This window comes from Bufo bufo, chromosome 6 (assembly GCF_905171765.1).
Source record: "Bufo bufo chromosome 6, aBufBuf1.1, whole genome shotgun sequence".
NCBI lineage: Eukaryota > Metazoa > Chordata > Amphibia > Anura > Bufonidae > Bufo > Bufo bufo.
The window spans coordinates 397,516,791-397,542,077 of NC_053394.1; the positions used below are offsets into that span (position 1 = coordinate 397,516,791).

A 25,287-nucleotide genomic window follows, 5' to 3' on the forward strand; every position below is an offset into this window, starting at 1 on the left:
CAAAGGTCCTTTTCCTGTGCACAGCAAAGAAGAAGACAGAAGAGAAGCTGGGCTGCGAGATCAAGTGGATTAAGGTGAGTTATATTATTTATTTATTTTTTTAACCCCTCCAGCCCTATTGTACTATGCATTCTGTATTAAGAATGCTATTATTTTCCCTTATAACCATGTTATAAGGGAAAATAATAATGATCGGGTCCCCATCCCGATCGTCTCCTAGCAACCATGCGTGCAATTCGCACCGCATCCGCACTTGCTTGCGATTTTCATGTAGCCCCATTCACTTCTATGGGGCCTGCGGTGCGTGATAAACGCAGAATATAGAACATGCTGCGATTTTCATGCAACGCACAAGTGATGCGTGAAAATCACCGCTCGTGTGCACAGCCCCATAGAAATGAATGGGTCCGGATTCAGTGCGGGTGCAATGCGTTCACGTCACGCATTGCACCCGCGTGGAAAACTCGCTCGTGTGAAAGGGGCCTTATTCTCACTTGTGTTTCCCAAGAGGTCATTAAAAGAACCTCTTGGGGACCTTTAAAGTCATTTTTATTTTAAATTTTGATTAATTTAATGGAATAGAAACCACCCATAAATGACCCCATTTTAAAAATGACACACCGCAAATTATTCAAAACTTATGTTGCAAACTTTGTTAACCCTTGAAGTTTTCCACAAGAATTAAAGGAAAAAGGAGGTGACATTTCAAAATGTAATTTTTTTGCAGATTTTTTATGTAAATTTTTTCTTGCAACACAGCAAGGGTTAACAGCACAATAAACCTCAATATGCATTTCTCTGGTTATGCAGTTTACAGAAATACCCCATATGACTTTTTTATCACTCGATATTATGCATTTTGTAAGGCGAGGTGACAAAAAAAATGACTGTTCTGGCCCAGTTTTTATTTATTTATTTTTACAGCAGTTACCTGACAGGGCATATCATGTAATATTTTTATAGAGCAGGTTGTTAAGGAGGCGGCAATACCTAATAAGTCATTTTTTTGTTTTTGTTACACAGTAAATGTATTTGTGAAAAGAATAAATTCTTGTTTTTGTGTTGCCATGTTCCGAGAGCCATATATATATTTTTCCAAGCCATTGTCTTAGGTAGGAGAGCATTTTTTGCGTGATGAGATGATGGTTTGATTGGTCCCATTTTAAGGTACATACGCCTTTTTGGTCGCTTGATATTACATTTTTTGTGAGGCAAGGTAACCAAAAATGGTTGTTTGGGCAAGTTTTTTTTTTTTTTTTACAGCGTTCACCTGACGGGATGGCGATACCTGATGTATATTTTTCTTTTTACTCCTATTTTTTTTTTTTTACAATTTTATATGACTTAATTATGGGAAAAAGGCGCTTTTTTTATTGGAACGTTAATTTTTTTAATTATTTAAAACACTTGGGAATCTGATCCCCTCTACAATGCATTACAATAGATGTGTATTGTAATGCATTGGAGTGTCAGTGTAAAAAAATAAAAATAAATTAGGGCTGAAACGATTACTCAAATTAATCAATTAACTCAACACAAAAATCATAGATGCTAATTTTTTGCATCGATGATTCGTTTGTGCCATGTGACCAAAGAGTGCGAATGAAGAGCTTGCTATTACTCATGCTCTGAGGTCACTGAGCGGGTTGTATTGGAGGGGGAACTGGAGGCACTGCTGTAGAAATGAATTGTATTGGAGGGGGAACTAGGGGAGAGCAACTGATGACACTGGGGAGGAGCAGAGGGCACTGGGGGAGGAACTAATGGCACTGGAGGGGGAGCTGATAGCACAAAGGAGGGTGAGCTGATGGCACTGGGGGGCGATGAGTTTTTATAGAAATGTTCTTTTAATTTGTTTTTCTTTATTAGAGTACTCGATTAATTGTTGGATTAATCGGTAGATTACTTGATTACTAAAATAATCGATAGCTGCAGCCCTAATATATATATTTTTTTATCCCATTTGGAATTCTTTTCCTGCTTCCGAATACATTGGCAACCATAAATGCCATTAGAAAGTGCATCTTGTCCTGGCTATGGGACTCGTATGGCTATGTGAATGAAAAAACAAAAACAAATAAATTGAAAATTTTCCGGTCATTAAGGGGTTAAACAAAAACCACTGACTTAATTGTATCTGTCCTTTGATCACCAATATTCATTCAATACAGGAGACCATGTGTGGTTGGGGAGCTTCACAGTGGTCCCAATCATTGTTCCAGCCCTCAGCTACCTCTTGTAACTGAAAGCAAGTTGCTGTTTTATTTCCCTGTAAAAAGGAGCGTCTGATGGAATAAAGCCAGTTAGCGACACTGACTACCATGAAAACATGTAAGGGAGGGCACTAATGGGCTAATAATGAAGATGGCTTCTCTCCTGTGTGAGTATTGCAATGTTTAACAAGAGCTGATTTATGCTTAAAACACTTCCCACATTCTGAACATGAAAATAGCTTCTCCTCTGTGTGAATTCTCTGATGTGAAATAAGATTTGTTTTCTGGTGAAAACATTTCCCACATTCTGTACATGAAAATGGCTTCTCTCCTGTGTGAATTCTCTGATGTGTAGCAAGAGCCGATTTATTGTTAAAACATTTCCCACATTCTGAACATGAAAATGGCTTCTCGCCGGTGTGAATTCTCTGATGTATAGAAAAATGTGATTTATGTCTAAAACATTTCCCACATTCTGAACATGAAAAACGCTTCTCTCCAGTGTGAATTTTCTGATGTTTAGCAAGATGTGATTTGTCGTGAAAAGATTTCCCACATTCTGGACATGAATATGGCTTCTCCCCTGTGTGAATTCTCTGATGTATAACAAGAGCTGAATTACGGTTAAAACATTTCCCACAATCTGAACATGAAAATACCTTCTCTCTTTTGTGAACTCTCTGATGGATTAGAAAATAGGATTTGTCATGAAAACATTTCCCACACTCTGAACATGAAAGTGGCTCCTCTCCAGTGTAACTTCTTTGATGTATAACAAGAGCTGATTTCTTCTGAAAACATTGCCCACATTCTGAACATGAAAATAGCTTCTCTCCTGTGTGAATTCTCTGATGTGTAACAAGAGCTGATTTGTGTTTGAAACATTTTCCACATTCTGAACATGAAAATGGCTTCTCCACTGTGTGAATTCTCTGATGAGAAACAAGAGCTGATTTGTGGTGAAAACATTTCCCACATTCTGAACATGAAAATGGATACTCCCCTGTGTGAATTCTCTGATGCAGAACATAAGCCGATTTCTTCAGAAAACATTTCCCACATTCTGAACATGAAAACCGCTCCTCTCCTGTGTGAACTCTCTGATGTATAACAAGAGCTGATTTGTGGAGAAAACTGTTCCCACATTCTGAACAAGAAAATGGCTTCTCCCCTGTGTGAATTCTTTCATGTGAAACAAGAGCTGATTTGTGATGAAAACATTTCCCACATTCTGAACATGAAAATGGATATTCCCCTGTGTGAATTCTCTGATGTTGAACAAGAGATAAATTACGGTGAAAACATTTTCCACATTCTGAACAAGAAAATGGCTTCTCTCCTGTGTGAATTCTCTGATGTACAGCAAGATCTGATTTACGGTTAAAACGTTTTCCACATTCTGAACAAGAAAATGGCTTGTCACCCGTGTGAATTCTCTGATGCATAACAAGATCTGATTTACGGTTAAAACATTTCCCACATTTAGAACATGAAAATGGCTTCTCCCCTGTGTGAATTCTCTGATGTTTAAAAAGATCTGATTTATCGCTAAAACATTTTCCACATTCTAAACATGAAAATGGCTTCTCCCCTGTGTGAATTCTCTGATGTTTAACAAGAGCTGATTTACAGCTGAAACATCTTCCACATTCTGAACATGAAAATGGCTTCTCCTTTACGTGAGCCGTTTTATTTTCTGAAGATGATGAATTAGAAGATCGGACCTGTTTAAAAGGATCAAATAATGCATTGTTGCTGTGATTGGATGAGGGTATATCTTGGATGTTAGCATGCTCTTCATATACATCTTGTATGATACCACAATCATCTACTTCAAAATCTGAAGATATCAGATGTTTCTCTAAGTTCCTGGTACCATCATCTGCCAAGAATAAAAACACATTTATTATTGTTCAATAATATAGGATCACTGAGATGTGCAAATGATCTGCACATCTCAATGATCCTACAATATTTTGCAGCACAAACCCAATATCTGTATATATTCAGTGAGCTTGTTGAATAATTTACCAAAAATTTTATAAAATCTCTATATAAAAAAAACTCCATAGAAATTAACAGGCATTAGGTGGAGCTGGTGCCTACACAAGACGGCTTCTTGAAATTGCATTCTGCAGTACTGACTCCTCTCTGCTGTAGCCTATGCTAGCCTATCAGCCTAAATATGGTGAAGATTGGGAACGCTTAGTCTGGAGATACTTCCCACCCCACCTAAAATCGAATCCTGACGGGGAAATCGGCTTAGAAAAGTGGCTGCTGCATATGTAGCCTGTGAAACCAAGGTAAGTGGATGCGTGTCGGAGATGTCCAATGAAGACAGCAAGGGTGAGGGGTCCATGGGTTGCATCAGCTTGCCTGTTTTAAGGCACTATTTGAAGCAAGCGCTTTCCAAAGCCCTGGAACCTGTGCTTAGCAAAATCGCTTCCCTCCGCTAATATTTGGGCTATATTGGGGGTTGTGTCGAGGCCTTAGAAACGACGCAGGCTTCGGTCCTACAATTGTAGGTGGCTACGTCTCGCTGCTTTGGGCAATGCCATGACCATTAAAATGTGATGGGCTGGAGGAATAATCTGAAATTTAGGGGGTACCGAAATCCGTTGCCCCTGGGGACATCCCTCAACATGATCAAAACCCTCTGCTCCCCCATCCTGGTCCAGGACTACCCAGCTGAGGTGACCTTTAAGAGGCACAGAGACCCTTGCGCTCTTGTATCAAGCCATCAGAACCCTTAAGGGTCGTGATTTGCAGGTTTCTCAATTAAAAAAGCAAGAAAGCTGTTCTGGCTAAAACAAGGGATGCTACGGGAGAATCTTTTTTTGGTTTTTAAAGACCTCCCCCAACTACACTCAGAAAGCAGAGAATGCTGAAGCCACTGACCGTCTGTCTTAGATCCAACAAAATATTATATAGATGGACTTTTCCCTTCGGCCTATCCTTTTTACATGCCAGCTGGAGACTCACTGAATCATCTTCTGCAGATCTAGGTGCCGTCTTTGAGCATTTGAACATCCCCTCCACTGGAGATTGAAAATTGGGATATTGTCAAGGTTGTTGTCTGCATTGCCAGAAATACAAAAGGTGGTCCCATTTGAATTCTAGCATACCCTGGAGGCTCAATGCACCAAGAAGAAATCTGATTCTCAGACTCCTAAACATCTTGTTATTGATGCACTTTGATTGCTGCAGGCTCTGGAGTCTACCCAATCTTTCCTCCAGACTTTCTTTTGTCTGCACTGCTTCAGGGGAATGTTATTTTATCTCAATAGTTTAAACCTGTTTGCTCTAATGAGCCTTCTTAGCCTTTCCATGTGGCCTCATTTACCTTTATCTATCTTTTTCACATTGCTCAGCTATCCTTTGAGGTTACACACAGTCTTCTATCTGACTCTCACCGCCTACTAACATTGTATTCTCTTTGCCAAGATTATTACTTTATGTTTTAAATCCTGAGGGTTATCTTTTCTGGCCTGCCAGACCTCTGTAAAACCAGATCATGAATCCTAACACCCCCTCTCATCTTAAAGGGAACCTGTCACCTCTACTATGCTACCCTCACTGAGCGTTTCTAAATGTTCATTGTGTTACCCATAACATATAAATTACACTTTTAATTTCATTTGTAGACAAATTCAATAAGTATTATGCATTTTTGTACTTCCCGCCTTTTATGCAAATGAACATAAAAGAGTCATATCTTACTTGTGTGACCAGAGAAGAGTCATATTTTCAAGCTCTGACTCATCTCAGGTAATTTGCATATGTATCAAATCGTTTTTTTTACACAATAGAAGCACACAGAGCTATGGGGACTGGGTATTGTGGATGTGCTAGCGGCCATCTAGCAGCCTATGTCCTCAGCTCTATACCCAAAATCCAGGTGACAGGTTCCCTTTAAGCTTATTGGGTGATCACTGCACTCAGTTAAGATTGTGCTATCCTGTTACTTGTTATTTTCATTTAAATTTTATGGTTCTGTTTTTTATTTTGTTTTAGTACACTACAGGTAGTTGCCCTTTGTGGCAAGAAGTCTCATTCTTCTGGTCTAACCTCGGAACCCTGGTACCACCACCTGGAGGCTAAGTACACAGTTTTTCCTGTCTTTTTAGATTTCTATTTACCAGGCCAGGTAGCTTATACTGTTCTTCTACACACACTATGGCTGATATCCGTGTTACCTCAATGTCTGAGGCATTAATTCCCCATCATACCATCACAAATATTCTCTCTTTTTAAGAGGAGTGGGCTTCAGTCCTACTTCTTCAAGAAACAAATTTTTAATTCAACCCCTACCTCAATCTCTCCTTCTCTAGCTATTCCCTGTGGTACCATTGTGGTGCTAATTCTTCGGCCTCCCACGGGGTTTGTATTGGGTTCCAGAGCACTTGCCTTTTAGATATCTAGCACATATTGAAGATTCTGAGGGTAGATACAGTACCTAGAGAAGGCGCACAAAGGTTCCCAGACAAGCATTAATAAAAATGTATATGCCCCAAATACTGGACTGATATCTTGGTTCTCCAGCTTGCTCTCTATTATGGAGTCCTATAGTGAGGGCATTACTGTCCTTGGGGGGAGAATTTAATTTGGGGTTAGAACCTCTCCTGGATTCTACTTCGCGCAAGTTGGCTCAGTCTCACAGAGCCCTGCATTTCTTTATGAAACTGTGGGACATGCATCTCATTGATTCTTGATGGGTACTTCAGGCTAGTATTGCAGACTATACCTACTTCTCTTCGGTCCATGGCTCGTACCAACGCCTTGACCATTTATTTATCTCTAAAGAACATCTCCAGCTTTGCTCTGAGCCAGATATTGGCCTTATTTTACTATCAGACCATAGACTTCTATTATGACAGAATGCAATACAGAATGCCTCATAGAATTCCGTTATGGTCCGTGGTAATGGAATCCATGACGGAATTCTTACATAACCCAAACAACAAATTGCTAATAGCAAGTTCGCTCATCCCTAGTCTCGACGAAAATCTGTTCCCGAGTTTCTTCTACATGTTCCCAATGTTGGTGCATACTGGTCAACTCCCTTGGGTACAAGTACAGCTCTTTCTTCAACTCTACTGACAAGTGATCAACTGGGTTGAGGTCTGGGGACTCTGGGGGCCAATCCAGCACCTCTACTTCATTGTCATTGAATCATTTCTTCGCCAATCTCTACTTATGATTCTGGTTGTTGTCCTGCTGGAGCACTATGCTGTCCTTTTCATACCCTAGTACTCGAGTGTATGAGGTAACTCATAGGATATTCACATATAGCTGAGCATTGAGACCACCAACGATCGTGGTCAAGTATCCAATGCCTTTGGCTGTGAAAGGACCCCATATAACTTAGATCCGTCACCATTGACTTACATTGTGAGTCATGCCGGATCCGTCTTGCTCCACATCCCCGAAGAAACTCAAAAATGCTGCTTCTGTCATAGGAACGCAATGAAACAGAATGGAATGCATTCTGGTGCACTCCCTTCCCTTCAGTTCAGTTTTGTCCCCATTGACAATAAATGGGGACAAAACTGAAGCGTTCTCCTCCGCTATTCAGATCCTATGATGGATCTCAATAGCGGAAAGATTAAGCACAGGTATGAAAGTAGCCTAGGATCTGCAGATGATGAAATTGTCAAGCATCTAGTCTCAGTATGTGGCATGTGGGAGGGACATACAAGCCAGGTTGAAAGCAAAATTTTTTGAACTCTATCTCTCCGGCACATTGTTACACAACTAGGCAGATACGTCAGCACTGTTCAACAATGACAAACTGGAACGACAGCATGAGGCGCACAGAGGTGAACCTTTGCCCGGACAGATCGTCTGATTAGATGACTGGTTTGTAGAGATCTGTACTGCACTGCAAGTGAAACTGGACTTCACATCCCAAGCTTAGAGTGGCAAACAATGTCTACACAAATGATTACAAGACAGTTGTACATCTGATTTGTAGCTAAGTGTCATACAACTACAGGTGTTCCATTGACCTCACTCTACCTCTCTCAAAGGCTATCACGGAGCACAACAAGCGTCAATGGAGGCTGCAGAGGTCTATCCTCTTCAGAAATGAGTCCTGCTTCTGTCTTGGATACAATGAGAGCTGAAGAAGGGTCTAAAGACCACATGGGCAACGCCATGAAAAAGTTTTCACAAGAGATTGCCACATCAGTTCTACTCCTGGGATTATGGTGTGGGGTGGCATAATGTACAGTAGCCAGGCCCCTCTATTTTGGGTACACCAACAGTTTTACATTGAATTGACTGTGAAACCAGTGGTTGAATCATTCCTCCAAAATGTACTAGGACTCTCTCAATCCCGATACTGAATAAAGCAAGTTTTTTGATTTTTTTTTTTATATTTTGTTACCTTTTTCTATAATTTCCAAATTATTAAAAGGGTTCTTCAAAAATTTCCTCAGCATCTAGGCCAAATGACCAATCACCTTCAACGCTATAACATTTTCAGCCATATTTAATTAGAATTTTAGCTGAATCTGTGAATATTATGCTGAAACAATTGACAAAAGACAGAACCTAAAAATGTAACATAAAATTGTAGTATCCAGTGAAGGTATTGAATCTGTGAGATCTCTCTTTACTTACTGGTCACTACTCACCTGGGCGGTTATCTGTAGGAATGTCTTCTATACTCTGCTCATCACCCCTCACATATGTCTCTGTAACATATATGATGTTAAGTTCTTCACCCAGATTCACAAGCTGTGAAACAAATATTGTAGAAGTCATCAGATGGTTGGAGAAGTCGTGTGGAACATTTTATTTGACCAGAAAAGATCAGTAATCAAAATGATGACCAAAAATGACCAGAAAACCTAAATATCTGCAGGTCTCCTGTATAAATCCAATCTGATTGCTTAGTTATTCCAACCAGAAAGTTTGAATGCAGAGGGAATAGCTCTTATATTCCATTTGTAACATTAAATTATGTGTACAACTAGACTGTGTGCGCACCATGCAGGAGCACGTGTTATTTCCCCAAAATGCAGAGTGAATGCAATGTTCCTGCCATTGTCTCTGACCACCTTGCCCAGTTAAAGTTGGAGGGAGACAGCCAGCGGGATGTTTGCTGTTTGATGCACTTTAGAAAGTGATTGGCAGTGTGGCTACTTTCACCCAGGGTGATCAGCTGTAAAATGGCATGTCAAAGCTTCACTTTAAACAAGATAGCAAGAAGAGGAAGGGGTAGCTCTGCCCTGCTTCTGTTTCACACAGGAGGATGTTCAAGGAGAAGGATGTGGAGGAGGCAGATAAGTGCCTGGTGCGGGAACCATGCCAACACAAATGTGCAGGTGTCAAGATTACCTGGACTTTAAAATGCAGTGCTGCCTCACCGCAGAAAACATTGATCCAGTGGGCTGTGAAAGACTTGTGCTGTGCCGGCTCTAGGTTTTCAATGTGGTGTGCACCTTATCGCGCAGCGATAATAGCAATGAGCAGCCTACATTCTCCACCACTTGAAAGAACAATGTACGGCACGTGGATGCTGCCTGACTGCTGCAAAGGAGACCAGAAGAGGGAGGACACTATTCTTGCGGTAACTGGTGCCCACAGTAACTGTTGATGCCGCTTCATATGGTTCAATAGAGCCATGATGCCTATTAGAGATGAGTGAATCGAAGTTCACGAAGTAGAATTCAAACCGAATTTCAGGAAAAATTTGACTCGCATCGTAGTCGAGTTTCCTCGCGCTTCGTGGTAATGAATCGTCTTTTTCCTAAAATGGAGCAAAGAACTCTGAGAACGAGGGATCACCCATAATGCCATGCAGGCAGCCAATCGGCAGCCAGCCAGCCCCTGTGATGTCACAGCCCTAAAAATAGCCTCAGCCATCTTGGATTTAGCCATTTTCCAGTGTACTTAGTGCAGGGAGAGACATCAGCAGGCACTAGGGACAGTGCTAGGAAAAATAATTTTGAAGTTCAGGGAAAGATCATTCAACATGTAGGGAAAGGATAGGGAGGCATTATCCACACTATAAAAGGAGAACAGGGTGCAATAGGAGAGTGTACAGCCTGGGTAATAGGAGCAATTCTATTACACCTTGCTGCACTAATTGGGGATCCAAATTGCTGTTATACTACTGCTTTTAGGTTTGCACTATATGATAGCTCAGTAATTCCAGCAAACCTTGCTTGTTATTGGGGTGCAAGTGCTGTGTGATACAGCCATTTACTGTACATACGTATGTCCTATTAACTGTTCTGTGGTGAATTTACATTGCTATACAGCCATTTATGGGGTGTATAATAGGTAATATACATACGTCTTATTAGCCATACTGCGGTGAATTTACATTGTTCTACAGTTTTTTTGGGGGTGTATTAATAGGAAACAAAAGTACGTCTTATTAGCCGTTCTGCGGTGAATTTACAGTGTTCTACAGCCTTTTTTGGGGTGTATTAATAGGGGAAAAAAGTACGTCTTATTTGCTGTTCAGCTGTGAATTTACTTTGCTATACAGCCATTTACATGGTGTATTATTAGGAAATATATGTACATCTTATAGGCCGTTCTGCTGTGAATTTACATTGCTATACAGCCATTTACAGGGTGAATTAATAGGAAATATATGTACGCCTTTTTAGCCTTTCTGCTGTGAATTTACATTGCTATACAGCCATTTCTGTAATAATAGGTAATATACAGTCAGGTCCATAAATATTGGGACATGGACACAATTCTAACATTTTTAGCTCTATACATCACCACAATGTATTTGAAATGAAACAAACAAGATGTGCTTTAACTGCAGACTGTCAGCTTTAATTTGAGGGCATTTACATCCAAATCAGGTGAACGGTGGAGGAATTACAACAGTTTGCATATGTGACTCCCACTTGTTAAGGGACCAAAAGTAATGGGACAGAATAATAATCATAAATCAAACTTTCACTTTTTAATACTTGGTTGCAAATCCTTTGCCATCAATAACAGCCTGAAGTCTGGAACGCATAGACATCACCAGACGCTGGGTTTCATCCCTGGTGATGCTCTGCCAGGCCTCTACTGCAACTGTCTTCAGTTCCTGCTTGTTCTTGGGGCATTTTCCCTTCAGTTTTGTCTTCAGCAAGTGAAATGCATGCTCAATCGGATTCAGGTCAGGTGATTGACTTGGCCATTGCATAACATTCCACTTTTTTCCCTTAAAAAACTCTTTGGTTGCTTTTGCAGTATGCTTTGGGTCATTGTCCATCTGCACTGTGAAGCGCCATCCAATGAATTCTGAAGCATTTGGCTGAATATGAACAGATAATATTGCCCGAAACACGTCAGAATTCATCCTGCTGCTTTTGTCAGCAGTCACATCATCAATAAATACAAGAGAGCCAGTTCCATTGGCAGCCATACATGTCCACGCCATGACACTACCACCACCATGCTTCAATGAGGTGGTATGCTTAGGATCATGAGCAGTTCCTTTCCTTCTCCATACTCTTCTCTTCCCATCACTCTGGTACAAGTTGATCCTGGTCTCATCTGTCCATAGGATGTTATTCCAAAACTGTGAAGGCTTTTTTAGATGTCGTTTGGCAAACTCAAATTTGGCCTTCCTGTTTTTGAGGCTCACCAATGGTTTACATCTTGTGGTGAACCCTCTGTATTCACTCTGGTGAAGTCTTCTCTTGATTGTTGACTTTGACACACATACACCTACCTCCTGGAGAGTGTTCTAGATCTGGCCAACTGTTGTGAAGGGTGTTTTCTTTACCAGGGAAAGAATTCTTCGGTCATCCACCACAGTTGTTTTCCGCGGTCTTCCGGGTCTTTTGGTGTTGCTGAGCTCACCGGGGCATTTATTCTTTTTAAGAATGTTCCAAACAGTTGTTTTGGCCACTCCTAATGTTTTTGCTATCTCTTTAATGGGTTTGTTTTGTTTTTTCAACCTAATGATGGCTTGCTTCACTGATAATGACAGCTCTTTGGATCTCATCTTTAGAGTTGACAGCAACAGATTCCAAATGCAAATAGCACACTTGAAATAAACTCTGGACTTTTTATCTGCTCATTGTAATTGGGATAATGAGGGAATAACACACACCTGGCCATGGAACAGCTGAGAAGCCAATTGTCCCATTACTTTTGGTCCCTTAACAAGTGGGAGGCACATATGCAAACTGTTGTAATTCCTGCACCGTTCACCTGATTTGGATGTAAATACTCTCAAATTAAAGCTGACAGTCTGCAGGTAAAGCACATCTTGTTCGTTTCATTTGAAATCCATTTTGGTGGTGTATAGAGCCAAAAATTTTAGAATTGTGTCGCTGTCCCAATATTTATGGACCTGACTGTACGTACGTCTTATTAGCCGGGCTGCGGTGTATTTACATCGTTCTACAATATTTTTTTGGGTGTTTATTTATAGGGGGATAAAAGTACATCTTATTAGCTGTTCTTCGGTGAAGTTACATTGTTCTACAGCCTTTTTTTGGGGTGTATTAGTGGGAAAAAAAGTACGTCTTATTAGCTATTCTGCAGTAAAGTTTCATTGTTCTACAGCCTTTTTTGGGGTGTATTAATAGGAAATATAGATACATCCTATTAACCATTCTGCGGTGACTTTACATTGCTATACAGCCATTTACGGGGTGTATTAATAGGAAATATATATACGTACATCTTATTAGCCATTCTGCGGTGAAGTTACATTGTTCTACACCATTTTTGGGGTGTATTAATAGGGAAAAAAGTACGTCTTATTTGCCTTTCTGCTGTGAAATATACATACATCCTATTAACCGTTCTGCGGTGAATTTACATTGCTATACAGCCATTTATGGGGGTATATTAATAGGTAATATATGTACCGTATTTTTCGCCCTATAAGACGCACCGGCCCATAAGACGCACCTAGGTTTTTGGGGAGGAAAATACAAAAAAAATTTTTTTTTAACCAAAAGGTGTGCTTTTGGTGGGTTTGGAACTAATGGTGGTCTGTGGATGGCACTATTACTGGGGATATGTGGATGGCACTGTTATGGGGGGGATCTGTGAAGGACACTTATGGGGAGATCTGGGGATGGCACTGTTATGGGGGATCTGTGGATGACGCACTGTTATGGGGGGTATCTGTGGATGACGCACTGTTATGGGGGGCATCTGTGGATGACGCACTGTTATGGGGGGCATCTGTGGATGACGCACTGTTATGGGGGGCATCTGTGGATGACGCACTGTTATGGGGGGCATCTGTGGATGACGCACTGTTATGGGGGGCATCTGTGGATGACGCACTGTTATGGGGGGCATCTGTGGATGACGCACTGTTATGGGGGGCATCTGTGGATGACGCACTGTTATGGGGGGCATCTGTGGATGACGCACTGTTATGGGGGGGGGATCTGTGGATGACGCACTGTTATGGGGGGGGATCTGTGGATGACGCACTGTTATGGGGGGGGATCTGTGGATGACGCACTGTTATGGGGGGGATCTGTGGATGACGCACTGTTATGGGGGGGATCTGTGAATGACGCACTGTTTATGGGGGGCATCTGTGGATGACGCACTGTTATGGGGGGCATCTGTGGATGACGCACTGTTATGGGGGGCATCTGTGGATGACGCACTGTTATGGGGGGCATCTGTGGATGACGCACTGTTATGGGGGGCATCTGTGGATGACGCACTGTTATGGGGGGCATCTGTGGATGACGCACTGTTATGGGGGGCATCTGTGGATGACGCACTGTTATGGGGGGCATCTGTGGATGACGCACTGTTATGGGGGGCATCTGTGGATGACGCACTGTTATGGGGGGAACTGTGGATGATGCACTGTTATGGGGGGGATCTGTGGATGACGCACTGTTATGGGGGGGGATCTGTGGATGACGCACTGTTATGGGGGGATCTGTGGATGACGCACTGTTATGGGGGGATCTGTGGATGACGCACTGTTATGGGGGAGATGTGTGGATGACGCACTGTTATGGGGGGGATCTGTGGATGACGCACTGTTATGGGGGGGATCTGTGGATGACGCACTGTTATGGGGGGGATCTGTGGATGACGCACTGTTATGGGGGGGATCTGTGGATGATGCACTGTTATGGGGGGGATCTGTGGATAATGCATTGTTATGGGGGGATCTGTGGATGACGCACTGTTATGGGGGGGATCGGTGGATGACGCACTGTTATGGGGGGATCTGTGGATGACTGTCATGCCCCGCTCTGACGATGTGCGGAGGTCGGCCAGGATAGCAGCACGAGTTTAGTGTTTGTTCTGGAGCCGTGCTGGATCCGCCTCTCATCAGGTGCACTGGGTGGGGTCATTAGTTTAAATAGCACACCATCCCAGTGCTCTGAGCGGATTATAGGAATCATTGTGGTCTTGAAAGCTAGGAAGGAAGGTTGTCTGTTCCAGCTCAGAAAGATAAGTGTGATTTCTAGATTGGTTGTTTTGTGTCATCTCTCCCATCCAGGTTCTGTGCGAGCAGGCTGCTCCTATTTCCCCTCTTCACCATCTTAGGGAATTTAGGGTGTTTCAGCCCAGGCACGGGGACACATCATACCTACCATAAAGGTCTGCATGTGGGCTGAGCAGTGCAGGGAAAGAGGTCAGGGATTAGCGAGGAGGTGACCCTTCCCCTGTCTCTCGTCCAGAGCCTGGTTGGTGGGTTATCTGTGAGTCTGAGTGCACGCCCGCCGTGACATTATAATCCGCCATACTGTGACTGCCATTACTCAGCGGTTTTTTGATGGCGTCAATTGAAGCACTGGTTGACCGCTTGCAGGGGCTATCCCTAGAGGTTGTGGAGCTACGGTGTTCGGTCACAGTGTCAGAATGCTCTGGCAGCTGGTGCAGGTCAAATTTATGTGGAGCCTAAAGTGGCTCTTCCTGATCGATTTTCAGGAGGTACGGATGACTTTATCCGTTTTAGAGAATCCTGCAAATTGTACTTTCGGCTGCGTCTATCGTCGTCAGGTGATGAGAGTCAGAGGATAGGTATAGTTATTTCTCTGCTTAAAGGGGACGCGCAATCCTGGGCCTTTTCTCTGCCACCTGGTTCTCGGGCCCTCCGGTCGGTGGAGGAATTTTTTAAGGCTCTGGGATTAATCTACGATGACCCAGATCGGGTCTCGATGGCAGAGTCGAGATTACGTAATTTGTTTCAGGGGGAACTTACTGCAAAGGCTTACTGTGTTGAGTTTAGGAGGTGGGCTACTGAATCAGAGTGGAATGATCCCGCGTTACGTAGTCAGTTTTGTCAGGGGTTATCTGAAAGATTGAAGGATGCCCTTGCTTTTCATGAATACCCAGACTCTTTGGAGAACGCCATGTCTTTAGCAGTACGGCCAGATAGACGTATCAGAGAGAGGTATAGGGCTCCCTCCTCACAAGGTACCCCTTCTGTGAGTGATTTCGTCTCTACTGCCTCCCCGGGTGATGTTACAGGTAACTCTGGAGTAGCGGAGGAACCCATGCAGTTGGGTTTAGGAAAGTGCACAAACTATGTTACTATTGTGGAAAGAGGGGTCATTTTATTTTTGCTTGTCCTTATGTTAAACCACAGGTGGAAGAGAAAAAAAAAAACGAAAAAAAAAAAAAAAACTTCCTTGACACTTGGTAGTACGAATGGTGTGGTGGAGCAGGCAGGTATGCAAGCTCCCTGCAGTTCCCGTTTTCTCCTTCCAGCTATGGTGGCCCTAGAGTCAAAAAAATTTTTTGTTGATGTATTCCTTGATTGTGGTGCTGGGGTAAACCTAATTTACTTTCTTTTCCTTCAAAACCTAGGACTAAGTACTAGCACTTTAGAGAACAAGATCCGTGTTTTTGCAATTGATTCTTCCCCTCTTTCTCAAAGGAGCCTTACTCACATTGTTCATGGTATTCACATGTTGAAATTATTTCTTGTTTTGTCATGAAGGATTTGCCAGCTCCTATAGTTTTGGGGTTGCCATGGTTGACTAGACATCACCCAATTATAGACTGGCAAGCAAGACAAATCATTGGTTGGAGTGAGTTTTGTTCGGATAATTGTCTTGGCACATCTATCTCTGGTGTGTCCATTACGGCTTTACCTCAGTATCTCTCGGATTTTGCGGATGTCTTTTCGGAGGGTGGGGCTCAGGAACTGCCCCCTCATCGAGACTATGATTGTCCAGTGAATCTCATTCCGGGGGCTAAGCTGCCAAAGTCTCGGCTTTACAACCTCTCTCAACCCGAAAGAGAGGTCATGCGAAAGTATGTCGCTGAGAGTTTGGCAAAGGGTCATATTAGACCATCTAAGTCTCCAGTGGCAGTAGGTTTGTTCTTTGTGAAGAAAAAGGATAGATCACTGAGACCGTGTTTGGATTTCCGGGAATTGAACCGTATTACAGTCTGGGATCCATATCCCCTGCCTTTGATCTCTGATCTTTTTGATCAGATTGTTGGAGCCAAGGTGTTCTCCAAGTTGGATTTGAGAGGGGCCTACAATCTGATCAGAATCAAGGAGGGGGATGAGTGGAAAACGGCCTTCAATACGCAAGAGGGTCATTTTGAGAACCTGGTTATGCCTTTTGGGTTGACGAACGCGCCAGCAGTATTTCAGCGATTCGTCAATGCCATTTTTCATCATTTGGTGGGGAGGTTCGTAGTAGTTTACCTGGATGACATTTTAATTTATTCTCCTGATCTGAAGACCCATCAGGATCATGCGAGACAGGTTTTGACGATCCTTCGGGAGAATAAATTATATGCCAAATTGGAGAAATATTTGTTTGCGGTGCAAGAGCTTCCGTTCTTGGGATACATGCTTTCTGATTCTGGTTTTCGTATGGACCCCGAAAAGGTCTGGGCGGTTCTGGAGTGGGACCAACCAGAGAATCAGAAAGCTTTGATGCGGTTCTTGGGGTTTACGAATTATTATAGAAAATGTATTTCGAATTATTCCACCGTAGTAAAACCTCTCACTGATATGACCAAGAAGGGTGCCGATGTCTCTGTCTGGTCGGATGAGGCATTGCAGGCCTTTTTGGCTGCTCCCATTCTGGTGCAGCCGGGTGTGTCTCAGCCATTCGTAGTGGAGGTTGATGCATCAGAGGTGGGGGTTGGAGTGGTGCTGTCACAGGGTTCATCTCCTGGCAAGTGGGTCCCGTGTGCCTTTTTCTCCAAGAAGCTCTTGGTCGCCGAGAGGAATTATGATGTTGGAGATAGAGAGTTGTTGGCTATCAAGTTGGCCTTTGAGGAATGGCGTCACTGGTTAGAGGGGGCGTCTCACCCCGTTACGGTGTATACGGACCATAAGAATTTGGCTTACCTGCAATCTGCCAAGCGTCTGAACCCTAGGCAGGCCAGATGGTCACTGTTTTTTACCAGGTTCAATTTTGTGGTTACCTTTCGCCCAGGGTTCAAGAACGTCAAGGCAGATGCCTTGTCTCGCAGCTTTCCTGGGGGAGGTGATTCAGAGAATCCTGCGCCAACTTTAGCGGATGGGGTGGTGGTCTCCGCTCTGTACCCTGAATTGGAGATGGCGGTGTTGGGAGCCCAGGAGGGGGCTCCTGGTTCTTGTCCCCAGGGAGGTTGTTTGTTCCTGAGGGCCTGCGGTATAAGGTGTTCAAGGAACATCACAATACTGTCCTCGCTGGACATCCTGGTGGTAAGTCCACCTGTGATCTAGTATCCCGGAGGTTCTGGTGGCCAGGGTTACGTAAGAGCATTGATAATTACGTGACAGCTTGTGAAACCTGCGCTCGGTCAAAGGTTGCTCATACTCGACCGGCTGGTTCACTTCTTCCATTGTCGATTCCGTCTCGTCCTTGGACGCATTTGTCTATGGACTTTATTACGGATCTGTCGAGTTCCTCCGGGAGAACAGTGATTTTGGTGGTAGTTGACCGTTTCAGTAAAATGGCTCACTTTATACCACTAACTAGTCTGCCTAACGCTAAAACTCTTGCGCAGATTTTTGTGGATAATATTGTGAAATTGCATGGTATTCCTTCGGATGTGGTCTCTGATAGGGGCACGCAGTTTGTCTCCAGGTTTTGGAGGGCGTTCTGCTCTCGGCTTGGCATTCAACTTTCATTCTCTTCAGCTTTTTATCCGCAGTCGAATGGTCAGACGGAGCGTACTAATCAAAACCTGGAGACCTACTTGAGGTGCTTTGTGGCTGAGAATCAGGAGGACTGGTCCTCATTCTTGTCCTTAGAGTTTGCGTTGAATAACCGTAGGCAGGAGTCCACGGGTAAGTCGCCATTTTTTGGCGCATACGGTTTCCATCCTCAGTTTGGTACCTTTTCTAGGACTAGTTCCTCTGGGATGCCAGAGGAAGAGAGATTCTCTTCTGCCTTATCCTCCATCTGGCGGAGGATTCAAGGGAATTTGGAGAAGATGGGTGAGAGATATAGGCGAATGGCTGACAAGAGACGTGTGACTGGTCCGAACCTGTGTGTGGGTGATCTGGTGTGGTTGTCCACTAAGAATATCAAATTGAGAGTGCCATCTTGGAAACTGGGTCCAAGATTTATTGGTCCGTATAAAATTTCTGCGGTGATCAATCCTGTAGCGTTTCGGCTGGATCTTCCGCAGACTTTCAGGATCCATGATGTGTTCCACAGGTCTTTACTAAAAAAATACGTGAGACCGGTGGAACCATCGCCATTGCCTCCTCCTCCTGTTCTAGTCGAGGGAAACTTGGAGTTTGAGATCTCCAGGATTCTCGACTCTAGAGTTCTTCGGGGTTCCCTTCAGTACCTGGTGCACTGGAGGGGATACGGCCCTGAGGAGAGGATGTGGGTTCCGGCGTTGGATGTCAACGCCAGCCACGCTTGAATGGTTGACTCGGTCTTCGACTTTGTCGCAAGTGACATCAGACAGCCCCAGCCAAGAGTAGGTGGGTTCCTCTGACACGAGGCTTAGTTGGCATGGCTCGAGAGCAGGCCATGTGCCCCCAACAATCTTTGTCTTCAGGTCATTTGAGAGTTGTTTTGAAACACCTATGTTGCTACTCTTCAGAGAAAATTAAAAAAGAGGAGGGAAACTTACAATTGACCCCCTTAAATACTCTTTCTCATAATTGGATTCACCTGTGTATGTAGGTCAGGGGTCACTGAGCTTACCAAGCCAATTTGAGTTCCAATAATTAGTTCTAAAGGTTTTGGAATCAATAAAATGACAACAGTGCCCAAATTTATGCACCTGCCTAATTTTGTTTAAACAATTATAGCACACTTTCTGTAAATCCAATAAACTTCATTTCACTTCTCAAATATCACTGTGTGTCTCCGTCATGATATATTTAACTGCCATTTTTTATGGTAACAACCAACGATTTATACAGGAAAATCATGACGATTAACAAGGTTGCCCAAACTTTCGCATCCTACTGTATATGCCTTTAGGCTCAGCTCCACTTTTCAGCAAGGAAGAGCTACTAGCGGACAATCAGCAGCTACTGCCCAGCCAAGATCTGGAGGAGACATCCGCCGCTTCCTCCGGTAGGCAGGTAAATAGTGACGATGAGAGTCGCGTGGGAGCTGGTGTTGCAAGTGGTCAGGCTCCTGGCCCTGAGACCGTTGAGGGGGACATCATTGACGTGCAGACAGTATCAGATGATGATGTAGCCAATCACACTTGGGAGCCGGGACGAAGAAGGGGCTTCATCATCAGGCAGCTTGTACATATGGCAGCGGCTGAGCCAGCAAGGTGGTAGCGTGGCCGTGAGTCAGCAGGGTAGCAGCAGTGGGAAGTCGGGAGCCAAACGTGCCCGGGGTAACCACCCGCTTCTCAGGAGCCTACCTGCCCGGAAAGTAGCGGTCCAGGGGTTCACGGAGGCAGAGGTAGCAGGCAGTCATTGTAGAGTGTTGGGGGGAAAATGGCATACTCGACAACAATACGCGTGTGCTCATCCAACCGCGCAGAAGCTGAACAAGCTCCTGGCCAAGTTGCTGGTACTGCAGTCACTCCTTTTCCAAGTGGTGGACTCTGTGCCTTTCAGAGAACTGATGGCTTGTGCCAAGCCGAGGTGGAGAGTCCCAAGCCGTCATTTCTTTGCGAAAAAGGCAGTAGCAGCACACATATGTAGAAAAGGAGGTGGGCCAGTCCTTGAGCCTGTCGGTGTCTGCCAAAATGCACGGCAGCGCCAACACGTGGAGCTGTAAGTATGGTCAAAGACAATATATGTCTTTTACAGCCCACTGGGTAAATGTAGTTCCTGCCCAGCCACACCAGCAACTTGGCCAGGTGACGCCGCTTCTGCCTCCACTTTCTCACGCCGTTGGTCCTGCAACAATGTCCGCCTCTGCCTCCTCATCCTTCACTGTGTCCTCAGCCTCCACTGCAGGGACAATTTACAGTGCTCCTCCAGCATACCACATATGCAGGGCACGGCAGTGTCACGCTGTTCTGCACCTAGCTTGCCTGGGCAAACAGAGTCACACAGGGGAGGAACTGCTCCTTGTCCTTCATCAAGAAATCGAATCCTGGCTTTCTCCTCGACAACTCAAAATCTGAACCATGGTGACCGACACCTGGAAGAACATGGTGTCGGCGCTGCATCAAGTAGGGCCGAGTCATGCGCCCTGCATGGCGCATGTGTTCAATCTGGTTGTAAAGCGGTTGCTGAAGTCTTCACCCCATCTGCAAGACATCCTGAAAATGGTCAGGAAACTTTGCATGCACTTCAGCCACTCATACACCGCAAAGCGGCAGAACCGAGTCGCCCAACATAGGCTGATATGCGACGTTTCCACACGTTAAAATTCCACCATAAACTAATTATTGATGATACAGGCAGACAGAGGTACTGCCCTGTGTAAGGCTACTTTCACACAGGCGTTTTGGCTTTCCGTTTGTGAGATCCTTTCAGGGCTCTCTCTCACAAGCGGTCCAAAACGGATAAGTTTGTCACTAATGCATTCTGAATGGAAAAGGATCTGCTCAGAATGTATCAGTTTGCCTCAGTTCCTTCTCCATTCCGCTTTGGAGGCAGACACCAAAATGCTGCTTGCAGCGTTTTGGTGTCCGTCTGACGAAACTGAGCCAAACAGATGACACAATAGAAAACGGATCCGTCCTCTATTGACTTTCAATGGTGTTCAAGACGGATCCATCTTGGCTATGTTAAAGATAATACAAACGGATCCGTTCTGAACGGATGCAGACATTTGTATTATCTGAACGGATCCGTCTGTGCAGATCCATGACGGATCCACACCAAACGCAAGTGTGACAGTAGCCTAACTTCGATGTTAGCCAGTGGCAGCTCATGCGTGACATCTGCCGTTTGCTCGGGCCCTTTAAGGTGGCCACTTTATTTGTCAGTCGCCAGGACTACAGGATGAACAACGTCATTGCACTAATTCATGTCCTGGAACAGATGCTGCTAAATCTGGCTGGTCAGGGGACTGGAGACGTGGCGTCTACATCTCACGGCGACATGAGCCCTTTGAGGGCTGAACTGGAGGAGGAGGACATTGGAGCAGAAGCAATGTGTAGAGAAATGGGTGGTTTTTCTACACAAGAGAGGAGGAGCAGGAGCAGCCGGAGGAGCTACAGGGAAATGAGTAAGATGAAGTAGATGACCCAGACACACCGTGGCAGTATGCAGTGGAGATGGAGGCAGGGAGTCCCTCCAAGTCACTTGTGCAAATGGCCAACTGCATGCTTATTTCCTTGCGTAGTGACAGCCGAATTGTCACCATTCAGCAGAGGGATGACTACTGGCTCTCCACCTTGTTGGACCCTCGCTACCGGTTCAAAATGGGGGCCTTTTTTTTCACCCACTGAAAAGGAGGACAAACTGAACTACTATAGAGACATCTTATGTAGTCAGTTGGCCGCTGCCTATCTGTGCCATCGTCCATCCTCTTGCAGGTCTGACCGGGGGGCCCTCTGCGATCCCTTTCCACTGCCATGGCTGCTGTGGGGGGCAGGAGCAGTATCAGCTCCATCAACAGCAACTTGAGTCTAGAGTCGTTGATAAGCAGCTTTTTTCACCCGCCTAGTGAAAAAACTATCACCAGCAGCAGCAGCTAGACATGGAGCAGAACCTGAACCAGCAGGTGGTGGCATACTTGGACAGCACCCTGCCACCCCACATTGAAGAGCCGCTGGGCAGCCAAACTGGATTTGTGGCCACAATTGGCTAAGTTTGCCCTTTCCAGCCAGGCCAGTAATGTGGCAACAGAACGGGTGTTTAGTGTGGCAACTTGGTGGTCTCCTGATGCTGTTGACACCTCACCATTCAGTGGTCTCCTGATGCTGGTGCCACCTCACCACTCGGTGGTCTCCTGATGTTGCTGCCACCTCACCATTCTGTGGTCTGCCGATGCTGCTGCCACCTTACCACTATGTGGTCTCCTCATGCTGCTGCCACATCACCACTATGTGGTCTCCTCATGCTTCTGCCACCTCACCACTCTGTGGTCTCTTGATGCTGCTGCCACCTCACCACTCGGTGGTCTCCTCATGCTGCTGCCACCTCCCCACTCGGTCACTGGGCAACTTAGTGGTCTCCAGATGCTGATGCCATCTCACCACTCTGTGGTCTCCTCATGCTGCTGCCAACTCCCCACTTTGTGGTCTCCTTATGCTGCTGCCAACTCCCCACTTTGTGGTCTCCTTATGCTGCTGCCAACTCACCAGTCACTGGGCCAACTCTATGGACTTATCATGCTGTTCCCACCTCCCCCACTCCACTATTTTGCCTTTTTGGCCTGGTTGACACAATCATTTATTTGACCCTTCTTCTGATCTGTCAGAAGGACAGAAAAATGAGACACACAATGGATCCTATCTATGTAGCAGCTGTAAGCCCTGTATGACATGGTCCCCATTTTGCCTCAGGATTGGCTCATGATTGGGTAGCCAAAAGCAGGAGTGGGTACAAAACACAGAAGACATGCAAATATTCCATTCACGTGTCATCTCTGTTTTGGATCCACTCCTGTTATTTTTTATTTTTTTTGGGCCTTAGCAATACTGATGGATTACTGACCAAATGCTGACCGAGTGACAGCGGATGCTCAACAGACAGGATCCGTTTTTGGGGGGGTAGTTCTTCTGACGGATCAGAAGAAGGGCAAAATGATCAGCGACGTCAACACAAATTTACACCCTTTCCACTCTGTCAGGGGGGCTCTACCTGTATCAGCATAAAACAGAACAGGTTCTGTCGAAATGTGTGAAATCATTTGATGACGGTGTAAAAGGGGTACACTCTTTCATGCTATAGTAGGATCTTGGGCCTCTGCACGGTTCTTTATACCTGGCGCTGACATTGACCTGATACTGACTCACAGTATTGTTTCACTACCAGAGCGGGCTCCCTATGTATTATGTATGTTTCTGCAAGGCACAGTGTTCTACACCACTATACAGGCTCTCTGCAACCAGGAAATAGCTGTTTTTAACAAGATTTGCCACAAATAAATTTAGGTTGAATCTTTTTGGAAAATTTAGCGAACCAACCAAATCACATTTTTGAGAAATGCCCGTTTGAATGCCCAGAGGGCTTTTCACTCCCTGCCTTTCTGGGGCGATAATCACCATATTCCCTATAACTTTTTTGTAGTTATAGTATGTGTACATAGCGGTGACGGCTCAATTTGTGCAGGGTGTGTAACACTTTTTATTACACTTTTTGTGGAAAGTGAAGCAACTTAAAAAAAATAAAAAAATTGCCCATTTTGACATGTTTTTCTATTTCAGCAGTTTGCAAATAGTACTGGTGCTTTTGGACGTGATTTTTTTTTATTGCTTCCTTATTTTCTCTACATTTTGGGCATAGGGTGTGATTAGCATTATCATTGGAGTGTATGAGGATTTCAGTGTATTCCTATGGAGCCCTGCCACAGCTAATGTACAGCAGCTTAAATTCATTCCGGAGGACTGAAGCTGTCATACAATGTCTCTGGCTCGCCTGATCTCCGCCGGAGCGCACGCTTCCAGGTTTTAGCGCCATCAGATAACATGGTCATGCTTGACCACAGCATCTTGAGGATTAAATGTCCACGACATGCAGTAACGCCAATCGCAGACTATAGCCGCAGGTGTCTGCTGTATGAAACATGTTTAGAGTCTCGGAAAGGGTTTAATCCTGCAGATTTTGCACATGGCAATGTTTTTGTCACTGTGGAGAAAAACTGACAGATGAGAGATACTCACACAAAACTAGCAGCAGCCGAGCTTCTTGTAGGTCTGGTATATATCTGCAACATGATCAGTTCCCACACATTATCATAATAGTCCTCAACCTCCCCACCACTTTTATCAGACTGCGATATGTCATCGTGGGCTCCCTGGCCTCATTACAGATTCCCTGCCCTATATTTTCTCTGTGTACCACGGACCATACCAACATCACTCTGGCTACAGGTGCCACTACTACCACATACCACCAGGAACACAGCTATGCATGGGATCCACCACCTCCCCCTGAATATCCTCCTCATAGCAGTCCAAACACGTATCTAGTATCTTCTGTAGCATGTAGACTTGCTTGACCATCCTCTGTGGCTGGGGATCTTCATGAAGCATGCTTCTACTTATTTCGATTTTCCACCTTTAAAGGGGTATTCCAGTTAAAGAAGGTTACTCCCGCAGGAAAAAGAATAACTATTCTATTGGTGGGGGTCCTACCACTGAGACACCCATCGATCACAAGAATAGGAAACCATGTCCCATGGAGCCACCTTGAAATGGACGATACTGCTGGTCGGCAGAGGTACGTGGACCCCGTTCTGATGATCACTGTGGATATGAAGTATCTTTTAGTAACTGGAATACCCCTTTAACGATCCTTGTAGATCTGTTATACTCATTAATCTGTCTCCTTTAAAATGTTGCCCTCTACAGTATTTGAAGAAGCATCAGAAGCACCAGACTACATTTTCCGTAGTGGCTCCTCTGAGACACTGTACGTGCTATGAAGGACCTGGACTGGAACTATGTTGGCCACCTGGTGTCCTGGGACCATACTCTAGTGCAGTGGTCCCCAACCTTTTTTGCACCAAGGACCAGTTTCATGGGACTTGGTGGGGTGGGGGTGTTCTGGGGCGGGGCTTACGGGGTGGGCGGGGTTTATGGGGGTGCTGGTCGGCGCTGA

At 44.6% G+C, this 25,287-nt stretch overlaps 1 protein-coding gene across 1 annotated transcript; it reads right to left on the reverse strand.

Moving 5' to 3' along the window:
• Window positions 1-1,691: 1,691 nt before the first annotated feature.
• Window positions 1,692-9,152, reverse strand: LOC121004467 (gastrula zinc finger protein XlCGF26.1-like). The gene is made up of 2 exons (XM_040436702.1): window positions 8,852-9,152; window positions 1,692-4,095 (listed from the first exon to the last, which is right to left on the reverse strand). Exons 1-2 carry the CDS (start codon window positions 8,979-8,981, stop codon window positions 2,345-2,347), a joined length of 1,881 nt encoding a protein of 626 aa, XP_040292636.1. The 5' UTR covers window positions 8,982-9,152; the 3' UTR covers window positions 1,692-2,344.
• Window positions 9,153-25,287: the final 16,135 nt, after the last annotated feature.

Excerpts from the sequence above, each read along its gene's own strand:
- LOC121004467 (XM_040436702.1), bottom strand. The coding sequence starts at position 8,981 with ATGACTTCTACAATATTTGTTTCACAGCTTGTGAATCTGGGTGAAGAA. Across the intron at positions 4,096-8,851 it reads TCCTACAGATAACCGCCCAG|ATGATGGTACCAGGAACTTA; the intron begins GTGAGTAGTGAC and ends TATTCTTGGCAG.